We start from the raw sequence: 16790 nt of genomic DNA, 5'->3' as shown, positions 1-16790 counted from the left end.
TCAGGCTGTCGATTGCTGGTCTGTCCACTTGAATTATACCTGACAGTTCAGAGATGCAGCACATAGGCAGATTCTGTGAAGGAGACCTGAGGGAGTGCTGTGATCCAAAGATCGTGTGTGTGTGTGTGTGTGTGTGTGTGTGTGTGTGTGTGTGTGTGTGTGTGTGCGAGTGTGTGTGTGTGTCAGCACCTCTCCTCCAATAGGAAACCACTGTAGAGGAAACACTCCTTAAGGTCTAACCCTATATAGAGAAGTGCTTTTCGCCCACTTGTTCTCTGTCGCTCTCTCTCTCTCACACACACACACACACACACACACACACACACACACACACACACACACACACACACACACACACACATATACACACACACGTGAACATACATACATTGACCCAGTGGGTGGTCAGTATAGCATTTAACTCCAGATGTTCTCAGTGCAGGCCCGCTCAGACACGACCCCACACCTCAGGAAATTTCTCCTGCCAATCATCTGGGGTGAACAGCACCTTCCCATTTCCTCCGTTTCCTCTTTTCTTCTCCCCTGATGAATGTGCACACACCAGAGCGGGCGCAGCTCCTGCCATGTACACAGGCCTCTCATTGTCACCCAATTAAGGGTCTCTGTGTGGGGCTGCTTTTCTCAACTGCTGCCAATGTCAATACTGAATGTACTGTAGCTCAAAAATCCCTTAAGACTTCCAACGGGTTTTTTTTTTCCCCCTCCTTTTGATCAAACGTTTGGCAATGCCTCTGTTTTTCTTTTGCCTTTCAATGTCAGGGACGTCTGCCAGCACTGTCGCTGGGTGACTGGCTGGTAGAGAGGGAAACACATTACACACGAAGATACACTTCAAATTCAGAAACATTTCTCAAGTTTCTTTTGATGCTGTAAATACTTCAGACATTGATCACTGATTTGTTGAAGGTTAAATTGGTAAATTGTTTTAACTCTTAATATGGTAGAGAGCGACAGGAATGCAGACGTGTTACGGTAAATGTCACTGTAAATCAAAAAAACAACCTTAAAGAATAAGCTTGCTTCTGTAAAGCAACACACTGGGCGACTTGTCTGATCATTAATGATCATTTGAAGCGAGGCTCAGCATACGTAGATTTAAAATTCATTGCAGGACATACCTATTTTTGGCAATAATATGAGTTGGGCTCCTCGAGGACCATATTAGGACGTGTGTCTTGATGCCGGCAGTTTAAAAACATGGAATTAGTAGATCCTTCAAAGCTGTTTTGTGGAATGTCTGATGTTGAACGAAGCACTTGCTCCGGGTACGACCCGGCCCTCTAAAGCACCGTTTAATCCTCGGAAAGTCGGAGCTTTTGGCATGAGAGCAGGGCGAGATATATGTTTGACAGGGCTCCCACACGCCATGGAAATCCTTCAATGTTTGCAGGTTTTAGAAAATGAATGGATGACTTTCCCACGTTTTTTTTTTTTCTGTACCGTATTTAATTGTTATTTTAAGACTCAAAGCTTGTCAAAGCTGTCATGTCTTAACCTTAACCTTAACATGTCTATTCACTCCATTGGGAGAAGTGAACCTGATATAGATTATGACCGATTCTTTCATATCTTCAAAACATTTAGAAGACGTCCAACCATTTTACACAAAAATGTCATTTTTCAGACAAATCAGAAGAAAAATTAACTTTGATCTAGACCTGTCTCTGTCTAAGTAACACGCTCTCGCCAGATCTGGCAACAAATAACTTCTCTGGGTTAGGGTTAGGGTGCTGGTTCTGGTTTGACTGCTGCAGCGCTGCAGACGTCGCTTAACACCTGGATAAACAGAAGTTTAGAGTGATTTATGCGTGAAACCATGAATTAAAAGTTACTAGTGTTTCTTTGCTTTATAATACTATTATTGTTATTATTATTGAGCTGTTTTTGTTGGAAAAAAAGAGAATATTATTAGACTGATGTAATCTTGTTCTGGGTTTATTTGATATTAGGCTGGCAGATAAAAACAAGCGGCAAAATCAGGCACAATTTTGTACTGTATCTAGTGTTGTATTGTTTTTAAATGGACAAGCAATCATGACCACTGAATCAGGACGTGTGCACCATTTCATTCCATTGGCACTGCTTGTAATGCATCATATTGGTTATAGAGGCCCATCAGGATCAAAATAAAGTCATACTGTTTCTGATGCACATTCTCAGGAAGTAATTGATGAATTTGGTACAGAAACCAAAGAATGTAAAAGTTCATGTAGGAGAAAATTGAATCGTTACAGCTCGTGGTGTAGTAGTCATTACAGGGGGACTCCAGTGGTTTAGTGTTGCACTTCCATAAAGCTGGGGGAGAGTCAGAACAGGAGAGGGTGAGACAAGCTGACTTTTAGTCTTTTACCAAGATTCTCCCGCTTCCTAATTGGTCACTTCTTTGACATCATCAGGTTTGTCTCAGTCTTCTTCAGCCTGTGGAGAGAGTTCCCTCCAGAGCCAGACACAGAAAACATGACTCAGCTGTTTCTACAGGACTGGTGGAGGAGGCGGCCTGCTCCTAATGACTGCAGTGCCCCTTTAACAGGCCGACTCATTCATAGTTATTCACATCACCACAAACCACGTGACACGCACTTCATATTGGCCCCTGAGGTTCTGGGGCCCTGGGACAGTTAGCAACTTAAACATCAGATAAAAAGTGTGATTAAAGGGCTTCTTTGTGTGTCAGTCCTGACTTCATGAAATCCCCCAAATTACTGAAATAACTGAGATCAATCTCTTGAAAAAAAACCCTACACTGTAAAATTAAGGATATCAGCAGCTCATCATGTGTCTCTAATGGACCCCAATGATACTGAGACTCTTATTTTTTAAAGCCACTTCCTTTCATACAGTGATGGAAATCTCCTTACCTCTCCATTGGTCTGTATTAGCTGTGCACACAGTTCATATGTGACTCTAATGAGATATGTCAGTTCCTCCAAATCCATGTCCTGCACAAATCATCAAGCTTTTCTAAAAGGGGACAGAGGCCAGACCCTTGATCTCCTGAGACTTCTCAAATCCACCAGCTGTTCTTATACTCACTAATTTATCTTGTTGTGAGTCATTGTACATAGAGCACAAACCTCCTCCGTGGCTCAGCAGTAGTTTCAGCTGCATTAATGCTTCTGTTTGTTAGTTCTATATTTTCTGATTAAATAACTCACAAGAAAAAACTCGGTAAAAAAAAAAAAAAAAAAGTGTGTTTTATGGTGAAAATGGAAGAACTTTGGTCAGAAATACAGTGACAAGAATGACAGTTGCCAAATCTGGTTGACTCCTCTTATCCTTGTGATCCTGCCATCTGCAAACACTCGTGACCTGTGACCTTCAGGCTTTCAGCTGACTGTATGAAAAGTCCCCAAATAGCTTTCAGTGTCTAAGTTCAAGACAGGGATCTCACGCACACAGCTCAGCAGGAACATCCCTGCCCAGAATACAGAATACCCTTCCCTGCAAAGCCCCCACACACACACACACACACACACACACACACACACACTCCACCAACCCCACCCCAAAGGTATCAACACGGGATTGAGAAGAAAAACCTCTTGAAGTTTAGCAAGCCCTCTTTACACCCACGTCTGTCAACTCGGTTTTGTCCAACACTGAAAGAATCCTATTTCCTCATATAATCCATCGTCTTCTCTTGCCTGTCAAGTGTGCAACAGGGATATAAGTCAAGAGCCTCACACCCAGGCCGAGCAGCTATGCTACCTGTTGGTATATTTATAGTAGTAGGTGGAAAATACTAAAGCATGGACTTTACTTGCAACATAATTTTTCAGTCTTCCCAATCTTTTTCCAGAACATTTTCGGTGATGACCTAGCTCATATGTCACGGTACCAATATGTTCCTATCTGTAGGAGTCTGATTTAAAATAAGTTCACTCTAAACTTGGCTATACTTATCTATGAAATCATCTTTTACGTGCTTAATTAATTATGAAATTGATCGCAAGAACTTGAATAAATAATATTCATTATTATTATCATCATTATGAATTCATAACCTGACTCACTTTTTTCTTATGAATTAACCACTGCTGCCTGAAGACAATTAACTAAACAGTAGCCTACAATTTTTCCCTACTGATAAATCTAGACTGGACTTTAGCTAAATGTAGATTCAAAGTTGAATTAGAGAAAATTATTTACTGCGTGAAATCTATAATTCTGTAGGCTACCGCTACAAAAGTTAAACATTTCATGTCATATTATGCTCTGTTTTATCTAAACAATGCAGGTTTTTCAGGTTTTCTAGGACGCCTGGGAGCCTTTACTCATAGCTGACAGTGTTGGGAAGAAATGCCACAAAACGAAAAAAATGTTTGAATGAATGAGTGAATTTAAATTTAATTTAGAAGCCATTAAGAATGTTTATTTGAGGTTTTGCCCTCAACTGATTCTCATATTATATTTATTGAGTCAATCAAGGCATCTAACACAAAGTTCTCACTTGTCATCGTGTCTCAGCAACACCTCTGCAAATCATCCTGGCTGCTCCTACAACCACTTTTACCATGTTCCCCTACTAATGCAGTCTGGAGCTGTACGTTGTCGTGATATCACCGATTAAACAAGCTGGCAACGTCTGCACTGTGAGCGGGAGAACACTAACATGTCAGTTTTGCACATGTAAACATTAAAATTAAGTAGTTTTAATTCTTTGGGCAGCTGCTGCACCCTCAGAAAGCACTGGATCGCATGGATTGTTCAAATTTATGAACAAGGCGGAAGTGAAAATTGTCTTTATTCATGTGCTACTTTCTTTCAGTAATTACAGGTTACGTTCACTGCTGCTCAGGCCTGCGCCGAGAGTGTCCGCCTGAGGCTTACCTTTCTTTCATTCAGCGAAATTTTCCCTTTACGATCAAGCGCACCTAAAGCACTTTAAATGTAAGCACACATTCAGTCAGCACACCGAAGGTGCTGCTGATCAGTTCTCCGCTGCAGCCTGACAAGTGGTAAGCTCCTCTTAGAATAGGAGATTACCGCCTCAAATCCCAGCTCTGCATGTATGTGCATCTCCTTAAGTCAGATTTACCCCTCTGTAAAACCCCTGGGCCATTAGAGACGCCACATTCTGCTGCTCCCTCCAACCAATTCTTTCACCTGCCTCAAATGAACAATAAATCAAACACCCCCGTGTACCCCTGTGTGAACAGTCCTCAGGAGGGGCGTGTTTGATCCTAGCTCCAGGTGCGAGGAAACTGTCTTTGGCCTGAGGATGATGGGATGGGAGGCAGAGAGGAGGGATGGATAATCATGGGAGGTCTAATTGATGTTGTCACATTTTGTGACACGCTTTGTTGGGAGATAATTAGCAGTGGATAACCTCATGACTTGAGCTGGAGTTTGAAGGGTGCCCTGACGGGGTTGAACTCACTGCCAAGATGTGTGCCTCGTATTGCTTTCAATCAACCTCTTTTCATTGTACCGTGTTTAACAAGTCCTTCTGACCCCCTTTATTCAGCGGCCCTGAGAGCTCAACGCACTGCAGCTTAAGAAAACACATGCAAATACTCACAACACAACGGAAGTGTTTCCAGGGGACACTGAGAAGTGATGAACATGGGACGCAATTGTTGTTCAGTGCTTTGTGACTTTTGAAGTTAAAAGCATTAAACAACAAGTGCACACTTTTTTAAACTTATTTTGTGCCTTTATTCTGATAGCAACAGTGAGAGAGAGGGGACAATATGCAGCACAGGGCCACAGGTTGGCCTTGAACCCGGGCCGCTGCAGTCAGGACTTTGCCTTCATGGTACGAGCTCTACCAGGTGAGCCACCGGGGTGCCTCCCCCTTGTTTTTTGTGAAGATGTTTCCAGACTGTCTTTGTGTTTTGACGATTTGCATGTGTTTTCTTACGCTTGCAGTGCTTTGAACTCTCCGGGTCTCCGATATTGCGAGAACGGTGATACATCTCAGAAATGACAAGAAAACTAGTTTTCAGGTAAAACACTCAGAGAAACCAAATCCTGCAAAGTTGAATGGTGGGTCCAGGTGGGCGGGGCTTGGGGCATGGCGGAGAGCGGTGACTGCTTTAATGTGACATCACCAAGTTACAGAAGTCCTGACGGCTGGTTTTAAGGCTCAGTTTCTGAATACAGGCTGTGTGCATTTCTCTGTGGACTGAGGCTTTGATACTTTCACAGTATTAATATAGAACCTAGACCTGCTTTATAATCAAACAACACATGGACATCTACCTTTATAGTATATGTTGACCTTTAAGGAAGGATTGTTAAGGAGGGATGTTTGGTTTTAAGGAACAAAGAACTTGGTTAAGGTTGGGGACAGATCTTGGTTACAGTTATTAAACAGGAAATTTTTAATTTCAGATTCATGGCAGGACAAAAACTCTGGTCTCCCGCTTTTGTGTCTAATGTGCCTCACCTCAATCCTCCAGCCTCACCTCCATATCCTTAGTTTCCACCTCACCACTTCCTGTGTTCCAATCAACAATGCCATTGGATGTAAATCAGGAATTACTAAATTGACCAAAATAAACATTTCCAAGGGATACCTCGCTGGCACTGAAGGAATTGACACAAAGCAACCAGCAGGATAAATTTCTCACACTGGCTTCTACTGTGTCAACAAAACATACATACATACACTTGATTATAAGCAGCAGGCTGCACACCACTGAGAAACCAATGCAATCAAATAAAGACAGTCACACTCTGATTCAGTGCTCCCAGAATGTTTTTAATCTGGCAAATATGGATAACCAGTGACTTCAGAATGACTGAAACCAGTGCTTGAGTTTGGTCCACATCCAGCTGCAGAAAATATGTCTGTTTGCTTTGAGTTCACATAGTTCAGTGCCATAATAACCAAATACCTGGACCAGACGCTCATAGAACCTAATGGAAGTTGCGTATGAGGTTTTTATAGATTGTGCGGCACCTGTGTGTTGTGGTACAGACATTTACAGTCCAACTGAGAGATGCAACCCTCCTCCAGATCACAGATGCTGGTGTGTTTGGGTCTGAAGTCCTGTGACATTTAGAACAAATCAGGGTTCAGGGAAAATGAACACAGCTACAACAACATAATATCTGCCTTTTGAGGGGGGAAAATCCATCTTCAAAAGTGTAATGTGCGCTCTGCTGCAGGCTTCTTTCGTCACTTCCTCTATCACTTCACATACCCATTTCATGCTATCTGCTCTGGCGTCCATTTAATTCCCACTGACTTCACCCATCAATAACGGTGGTGAGGATAGTAGCCTGTCATTCAGTCGCGCTCTGGTGATCTAACAGGATGTTTTGCAGCGATGCTAGCTCAGTGTCACCTGCTAACCACAGCTAACAAGCTTGTGGGCAAATGTAAAATACATTAAAGGGCTTTGTAGTGTTCATTTTTGGTCATGATGATGATGATGATGATGATGATGATGATGATGATGATGATGATGATGATGATAGGGATGGGGTTGTAGTATCAGGCTAATGGTCTTGTATAGTTACCAGGAGAAATTTGCAGTCGTGTGCTAACCACTGATGCACAATAGCAGCTTTAGCAAGGGCTAAAGGGCTTTTTGTTCTGTTTTGTTGACACCAAAATCTGGACCTTTTGCTGTTAAACTCTTATCTGAGCTCTTAGGAACATCTGGACATGACGCCCAGTGTTTGGCCGATGATCCATGAAGAAGAATGCAAACACAACAAAAGAGTCTTTTTTTTTGGTTGCACAAACAAGGACCTTACCCGCCTTCGTCTCATTAGTGTTCAAAGGTCGATTTTTCTTTCTTTTTCCTTTCAAGTTTCAAGTTGACAAAAAACAAATACATACCAATCCTCCCTAGATAATGGCGAGAAACAAAACATATGTGCAGCATCCCCCTCTTCTATCCCACAGCTGTCCTCTGAACCTGACTCTGTGGATCGCTTCATGCCTGAAACACTTTATATGCATTTTTTAAAAGTTTTATTCCCGGGAAATGAGTCCGTTTGAAAAGTCTCCATTATTGCTCTGACTGTTGACTCATACTTCGTAGTAACGCAGCACATATGTTGCTGTCACACAAGCAATCATCTGTTGTGTGTTACTCTTGAACTGGAAGTCCTCCTACCTCCTCGGGCACTGTCTTACACACAACATACCTTTACTGTGAACACATGCATCTCTGTGCCCCGCAGTAACCTCTGAGGAATTTGATAATGACTGATTCATATCTTTGTCAACCTCATTGCCTCTGGACTGTTTCTGTCTCACGGTGCATTCAGGGATTTGCTTAAGTCGATTTTTTCAGTTTCCTCTGTTTTCCCTCTGCCTGTCTGTCTGACGAGTCTCTCTGCGTGTAGGTCGTCCTTTACTCGTTGATCTCCCACTTTGCTCTCAGAGGGTTGTACCATTTTCACCACGGATATGGTCGTTGACAAGAGATCAGGTTTGTCTCTGAGCTTTTCCTTTTCACTACGTCTGAAACTTCCTCTTTTGAGGCAGGATATTTTTTTTCTTTTTTCAGTTCTGATTGGATCCTTGTAATGTACTTGCTTATGAAGAATAGAAAGCATGTCCCTCTGCATTGTCCAAACTCTAAATACTGTATCTGATACCAGTGTGACTTTGAGTTCATCCTGCATTTACCCTGCATTAGTGCTGCACACAGTGGGAGCCATTGTAGAAGTCCCTCTAGATACTTCCTGCATCCGTTTTGCATTAGTCCTGCCCGTAATTGATTCTTGCCATCTGTTTAGAACAATACTGTCTGCAATGTGAGTGAAATGATGCGAGGCAGCTGGAGGCTGGAGCTGCAGCATCACTGTTATACACACTCATACACACACCTGCACACACTTTCTTTCCTCTCTCTTCTTCTCTTCCACGCCCCGCGCCACACAGACACACACACACACACACGCGCGCGCACACACAAACACACACACACCTTTTGACCGCTGACCCCATTTGATAAAGATTTAGTTCCATCTATGTGCTGTAACCGGCGAGACAAGTGAAGTGTGAAACATCTGATCAGATAGCAGAATAAATGACTATTGATCAGACCTCTGATCAACCATCACTGTTTCTCACTTTGGCTGAACTGTGGACTCCCTGGACTTTCCTCAACATCAGACCGGAAAACACAACCGGGACCTTTACTTATTATGCTTGAATCAGACAAAACCATACATTAGTTCATCTCTCAGTAAATATATTATAATATATATAATATTTTCTTTTTTAAAAGAGGAGAAATAATAAAAAAAAAACAGCTGGACGATGTCATAAGGTTCTCAAACAGGAGTAAATGCTGCATCTGGTAGAATGTTTAAAGCTGGCGTATTGTGTGCCCATGTTCATTATAATGAAGAAACATGATGGCCAGTGCGACATTGCATCTCACTGACGTGTTTCAATTGTTTTCAGACCACAGTGGAGCTCAGAGGAGTAAGATATAGGCAGTACTTGTTACTAGAGTTGTCCTGATACCGATATAGGAAATGCCCTCAATACTGCCTAATATACTGCATCGGATATCTGTGAGTACGCAAATCTATGCAGCGATCGGATACCACATCATTTATTATTAAATGTATAGTTACACATTCTTATAAAACAGCGGTTTTCCCAGAAATCAATTCTTCTTTGCTGCTCTAAGTCAGCAATTTCGCAACATGGTCCCACCAGTAAAAAGGCAATGTGTACAGTATGTAAGGCTTTAATGTGGCAGGGCGGCACTAATGTAGAAAGTGTTATTTAAGTGTTATTTAATTCAAAATTGATTTATTTTTTGATTAACAGTCAAATTGGATAAAAAAGAAAGATTCTATCAATCATGTGTCTGAATCGGTATCGGGACATCTCTACTTGTTACTAAAATCAATCCAGTGTTGGTTTTGGTGTCTTTTAACAGGATCTGTTGACAATAAGAAAAACCCACAATATATCACCAGACTTATCCTTCAGCGTAAACCAGAACAGCCTTTGTGCTGCGTACGTAGGGAAACATCATGTTTTATTTAGTCTGTGTTGCTTCTGGTGAAATCTCCATGTTAAATACAGAGACTAACAAACTAAAAGAAAACATCTCATCATCACGAAGCCATGAACAAGCTTTTTCTCAAAGGAAGGTGTTGGTAAATGAACCCAACTCTCCTCTATCACAGGAGCAGAGGGAGGGACTTCTGCAATGACTGCTGCCGGACCACAACTAATGTTTTGAAGGACTGTAGTATTTGTAACACCAGTGTAATATGGTCTCACCTACATCATCTTCATCACAATATTATTATATATTTCTTTCTTTCCAAAAAAAATGAAATGGGTATTTGTTAATGAAGTGTTTCCAACTTTTAGAAATATATGATTTTATTAATAGGAAGAAACAAAAACAGCTCATGATACCAGTTGAGATTAAAATGTGGTGAACAGCATCAACGTGGCCTGAGGAAAACCAGAACTTTTATTTTGTCCCCGAGTGGAATGAACGAACGTGAGGTGTGTTACAACATAACAGTACAGTCGATGTTTGGTCACAAATCTCAGAGCAGTGTGTTTTTGGTCACAGAACTCCTTGTACCTTCTGATATACTGCAGTTATCTGTGTCATTATGTTATGAATTTGGGCCCCACATTGGGCTGCAGGACAGAACAGGCCCCTGCAGCTCTGTCACTTCTCAGGTTCACCCCCAAAAAAACATCTGCGGCAGGTGCTGTCTGTGAGCTTCCGTGTCATATCTCTCTGCTCTGCAGCCACTCTGGTCAAGGCACATGTAAAGTCTTACTGTGAAGCACCTTTGCAGCCCAGCTCTGTATCATAGTCTCAAAATGAGTTCATAGCTTGTTTCATTCCTTTTTTATAGACATTTTTTTTTTCCTTTTGAAAACTTCTTTCAATAAATAACACAAATATATTCATACGTCATATATATATATATATATATACGAACATATATATATGTATATATAATAACATGTAAAACTACATGCATTTCATATAATTTAAATAATTTATATGTACAGTTCTCCCTCACACACTCAGGCCCTCCCTCCCTGCCCCTTCTCGAGCGAGTTCTTCCATAACAGCGGTGCAGCGCCGGTTTGTGGATTTTCAGCACGTTAATGTGAAATATTGTTTTGAAGGACCCAAGATTTCTTCAGTAGAAGCATCATTGTATAGCAGATTGTTGCTCTGCACCACCTTGACACATAATCCTGTGGTGGGGGAGCATTGAGAACAGGAAGTAAAATCCTACATAGGAAGTAGAATTCCAAACAGGTAGTCCCCAGCAGGGCTCGGGTTGTTGCGTTTACGTCCTGTGACGTTTCCTTGACAACGCGCAGACACACGACGTGTCTATGCGTATCCACCTCCAGCCCACTGAATTGCGAACCTGCGTCAGCGCTCGAACGTACGTCTGTGTCGTCTTGCACTGCGAGTTCCAGTTCTTGTCGTCAATGCCCCTGCAGCCCCCCTTAAAGGGCCTGGGGGTCCGGCAGCGCGTCTCATAAAAGTACTGTTTAATGTCCTGCGTGGCACTAGTTTTAATTTTGGCCAGCACAGTAACAGGGTCCCCCCTGGTATCCACCGCCTGGGTTTTATCTGTCACCCACTGGCTCTCGCTGTCACAGACAGAATATTCCCCGCGGTAGCTTCTGTGCTCAGCATAACGCTTCTTTCGTGTCTTGTTTCCCGCCGCCCCGCCCTCCGGTCCGCTGCTCACAAAGTCGTCGGCGAGATACAGCGGGGGCGGCTGCAGTGGCGGTCGGTCGCTCAGCAGCACCCGGGGTGAGTTGTACCGCTTGTGCTGCCTGATAAGGTCAGAGTTCAACAGCATCACCTGCTGGTCCATCACGCCTTCACTGCTCCCGCCGCTGCGACCCCCCGTCCCCCACTGCTCCGCATCGCCCTGGTCCTCTAATGGAAAGTTAGCACTGAGGAGAGGAGGCAGCGTGTCCTGGGGCTCCGTGTCCCTGCTTTTACCCTGTTGGCTCTGATTCCCCCTGGTCTTCCCCCTCGTCAGGTCGGCCTGAAGCAGCTGGATGATAAGAGAGTTTAAAGGGTCGGGACTCGGCTGCTGTTGCCCCTGGTGACTGCTATCCATGTTGGTTGCCTGGATACCATAGAGGTACACGAGGACCATCACATACAGCAGGATGGACATCACTAGATTCACCTGTAAGATCTGAAAAGACAAACAGAGACAAACTTAACTCATTTTCCTTCTTAAGTAACAATAACCACAAAAAGCCTCTCTGCACCCTTCACCGATGAACCTTGTGAAACTCTTGTGGGAGCCTTTGGTTTCCTGTCTGTTACCATGATGTAAATAACAGCAGCTGTGTGTGCATGTCTCGGTATGAAGACAAACATGCTGCTACATGTACAACATACCATGTGGCTGTAACACCCACAATTCTGTTCAGAGTGAGACATGGAAACGCTTGGCACGAGCATTTAAAACAAGCAGAATGACACTACACGCACGCACACACACACACACACAGCCTTGTCTCAATAAGGTCCCTTTATGGTGGAGATGCAGTTTTGTGATGGGAAAGTTGCCAATTTGAATCCCCGGACCAGCAGGATGATTCTGACGGGAACACCCAGCTGCTGTTGGCTTATAAGGGAGTTACAAAAGGTCAAATTGTTCTGGTTTATATGTAATGATAGGTTAGGCTGTCAAACAACTGGAATCAGCGTTTAAGTCAACTGGGCTATTAAGTAGACAGGTTATCTTTTTCTTCTTCTTTTGTTAAAGTATCAGTCATGGTGTCTCTTTTCTCCTGCAGTCTTCATGACTCTTTACAACTCCTCAATGTGGAGTCAATCAAAAACACACGTTTTGGACATGTTAGTTACGGATTGCATCACAGCTGCTGCGCCGTGGTTCTCGGCTTACGGCCTCCCACAGAAGAACATGTGTATTTACTGCAATCATCTTTTGGCTGAGGTTATGTCCTGAGCTCTGGTGCCATAAACAGCCTTAAGAAGTTGTAGCCCTTTGGTCGTTTGAGTTTAAAAACCCTGTGGTGATCAGTGGAGATCTGCACGGAATAACATCATGTCGGAGAGCAGTTTTCTAATGCTTGTGTATGTCTGTGCATGCGTTGAAAAGTCAATGTTGATGTGCCACATGCTTATTCCCAGTCAGCGTGGATCAGGATGGGCTGGTGGTGTCAGCCCCAGGGAGGTGTTATTGCCACTTAAAGAGTTCTCAGAAAAGCTGTTTTGGTCTTATTTTCATACTTTTTTTTCCCTTGAGGAAAACAGACTGACTAACCCTCATTCATAAAGTTCCACATATGAACAGCGTCCAACTGCCGCCACAGCTGTCAGAAGAACAGTCTCTCTCTGACTTGTAGGGTAAAAACAAAGCAGCTTTCCCTCTTAACTTTTCAGCTTTGACAGCACAAGAATGTTTTGTAACCACAGGGGTTTCCCTCAGATGTGTGGGCCCCCTCTGCTAAATTAACAGCCCCCTCAAATTATTACACTTAAATGAATTAAGCCCTTAACCTTAAAAAAATACCAGCATGCTTTTCCTCTGTGTCACCCAGAGTAATTATGGTATTCCCACAGATAAGCAGGTGGCGATGTGCATTTTATAGAGGGATGGGAAGTTGTTTATGTTGCAATCCAGTGTACACACGCATTCTCTGTAAAACTAAAGGTTCCCATGTCTTTCAGAGAGAGAAGGAGAGAAGCGGTGTGGGTTGAACACACAGACGGCAGCAAACAAAAAGAGGTGACTTGTTCCCATCAGCAGTATAATGACTTAATGATACATCTGTTAATGAGGGGAGGGGCATCTGTTCAGCAGCAATGTCACCTTACAATCAAAGACATACACACGCGCAAACACACACAAACACACACACACACACACACACACACACACACACACAGATTGAGATTTGTCTTACACCAAATAGCCCAGTCAGAGGCTCAAATCCAAACAATTGTCATTATGTATTTGTATTTGTTTTTTTAAGTCTGATGTGGGATATGATATTTTGTTGAGCAGCTGTTGCCACCGCTGTTGGCAAGTGTAATTACTCAGCAGAGGGCTTTTAATTTGAAACAACGGGTAAAGTGGAGACATGTGGCAAAACCAGGAAGAGGAGAAAGAAAGGAGAGAGAAAGGTATATTTAGCGTATTACCACACACACGACCCAGGTACAAGAAAGCCCTTTACAGTTGGGCTGACCATCTTGCATGCCAGGGCAAATTCCAGTGGGATTTCAAAGAAATTTGTAAAGTTTTTTACCGGGCCTGTAGTGTCAGTCTCTCCACTGACCCTCTCTGTGTGCCTGTCATTCAGGGTGCACATGAAAGTGTGCAGTGTGCATGGGCTCACTTCACCAGGTGTAGCGCTATAGGAGCACACCAAACTAACACTTCGCCACTTTTATCTCCAAGTAAGGAAATAGAATATTTGCACTTTAACAACTCCAGTTGAAATTTAAGAACTTGAAGATCCAATCATCACTAAAGCATATGTTACTCAAGAGAACAAATAAAAACTAATGGAGTGGTCAGAGTTGTCATATTGACATTTAAGGTGTATTGATTGATTCACAGCATCAACTCATGCACTGAGTAACACGCAAGAAAACATTCCACCTTAAAAGTTGCCAGTATCTGCCAGTAGCTTCAGAGCAGCACAGTGAATTCAATTTTTTTTCTACCTAGCTAACGTTACCATGTAGGGATGAAACAGCAGCAAAACATGCTCTCAGTCATCATTCACTCTTCTGACCTTTCTTTTCATTTGCAAAGAAACATGACAAAGTCAGGCTGTTACACTTGGACAGCTTCTGCTGCTTCCACAGTGCTGGTGGAAATGAAAGCTAGCTTAGCTATGTTATAGCCTGGCTTATTAGCTTACCTTGACCTCCTCCTGCACTGCAACTTATCCTCTGAATGGATTTTATAATGCTGCTTCATTTGCTCGACACAAATAACTAAATAAAATCATTCACAATACAAACTACTTGTGTTCAATCACCTATGCTGCTGAATTCTACGTTAATTACAACCAACTACATCCATGTTATCGTCCAATAATACTGCTTAGCTAGATGTTTAGCTTCTGCTTCATCTTCTCAACATGATGAAACTAATCATAAAGTCAGTCTAACATTTGATTATGTGATAAGTTAAATTAAACCGTGTGTCATAAGTGCACTACATATGAAGCACTATACCTCACTGACTTACTGGTGTTACATTTCATTCATAGACTTGGTTTAGCAAACCCAAATCTAACAAAGAGTAGCCCAATTTAAAACAAGCCACCCAAAACCAGTTTTAGCCACCCAATCAATTAAAAAGCGGCACAACTGAGCAGTAAACTGCCGTGAATAAATACCAACACTTCAGTGTGTTGACTGAAGCTATTTAAAAACCAACCATAATGACAGAAAGGTCTTAAATCAATTAAATATGAAACTTTTCTTTTGCTGTCGTGAATGTAAACAACCATGACTCATGGATTTAACAAATGTGAGTCCCCGATGAGTGATTCATGATTTATTCATTAATCTATAGTTTGAACTTGCACATAAATGCAGCCCAGACAAAACACAAAACACATAGTTTGCTAAAAAAGTAATTTCAACATCTTTGTTTCAGAACATATCTGGACATCACATACTTATATCTATTTATATAATATCATGTTTCAAAGGTACATTATGTTTGTGGCTGCTTCTAAAAGGAGTAAGAAGAGCACATGTGCTCTACTTCCACTGCATTAGTCCTGCTCCAGCCTCTTTTCCACAGTGTCCCAAGCTACTCCTGCATGGTAAAGGCAGAACCCCTGGTCACCAAAGTTATAAAAGTCAAAGTTATGACATTCTGATAATGTGACATTAAGCACTTAATGTGACATTGACATAACCTTCAGTTTTCTCTCAGCTTCTTTCCATCTGCTGTAGTTATTAAATCCAAGTGTATGAATAAGGATCTCTTTGTAAATCAGGCGCCTGGCCCGTGAAACTGCCTTTAGTCAGACAAATTAATTTCCCCTCCTGCTGCCATAATCACAGTCATAAAAACCCTCACTGTAGTTTATGATGTTGACATTCAGGCTGGCAGAGGCTAATGAGGCTTGGTGGGTGAGTGATAATTTGCTCAGTGTGCAGGGTGATAATGAGAAAGTGTGTGTGTGTCTTCTGTATTTCTATGCGTATTGTTGGAACAAATGTCTGCTCAAGGACGGGAAGACGAGGAAACACCTCCCCAGTGAGGACACTCTGCCCGTCCTCAGCTGTACCAGAAGTTATTTTAGGACAAGGACTTGAGTTGAGGGTTAGGCTCATAATGAGGTGTTGGTTACACTAAGGTTTGGGAATAAATTTAGTCATTGAAAGTCAAAGTGTGTGTGTGTGTGTGTGTGTGTGTGTGTGTGTGTGTGTGTGTGTGTGTGTGTGTGTGTGTGTGTGTGTGTGTGTGTGTATGTGTGTAAGAGATAAGGGAAAAGAGAACAAGGTGATAGATGTTAATGCTCCCGAAAGACAAAATGTAATAAAATATATTGTTGTGCAGCAAAAGACTGTCAGGATATTATGAGTCCACCTGTTTCAAATGCATCAAGGTGAATGTATTTTCAGACACGATTGTGCAACAACAAAACTGACAAACTCTGTTTTCCTGTCTTTAGTTGGCTCGATTCACACACAGCAGCTGAAAGTGTCCAAATTCTAATATATTTAATTTTTTCTTTTTTTTGTGATCTTATCTCAAAGCAAAGCTCTGTGTAAATTCATGCAAGCATTCAAAACGGATTGAAATCTGATTGCTCACCAGAT

General features: G+C 42.3%; 1 protein-coding gene across 1 annotated transcript in view; it reads right to left on the bottom strand.

Moving 5' to 3' along the window:
- Positions 1 to 11043: 11043 nt before the first annotated feature.
- The window catches only part of ntf3 (neurotrophin 3), a 40621-nt gene continuing 34874 nt past the window's right edge, over positions 11044 to 16790 (bottom strand). Inside the window, exon 2 of the mRNA XM_022749585.1 lies at positions 11044 to 12156. Coding sequence (XP_022605306.1) covers positions 11281 to 12156 — 876 coding nt within the window. The 3' untranslated portion in view covers positions 11044 to 11280. The remainder of the gene's footprint in view (positions 12157 to 16790) is intronic.

The sequence above is a fragment of the Seriola dumerili genome, unplaced genomic scaffold (assembly GCF_002260705.1).
Source record: "Seriola dumerili isolate Sdu_G_001 unplaced genomic scaffold, Sdu_1.0 BDQW01000138.1, whole genome shotgun sequence".
Lineage (NCBI taxonomy): Eukaryota > Metazoa > Chordata > Actinopteri > Carangiformes > Carangidae > Seriola > Seriola dumerili.
The sequence above is the reverse complement of the archived record's forward strand: the minus strand, read 5'-3'. Positions and strand labels throughout refer to the sequence as shown.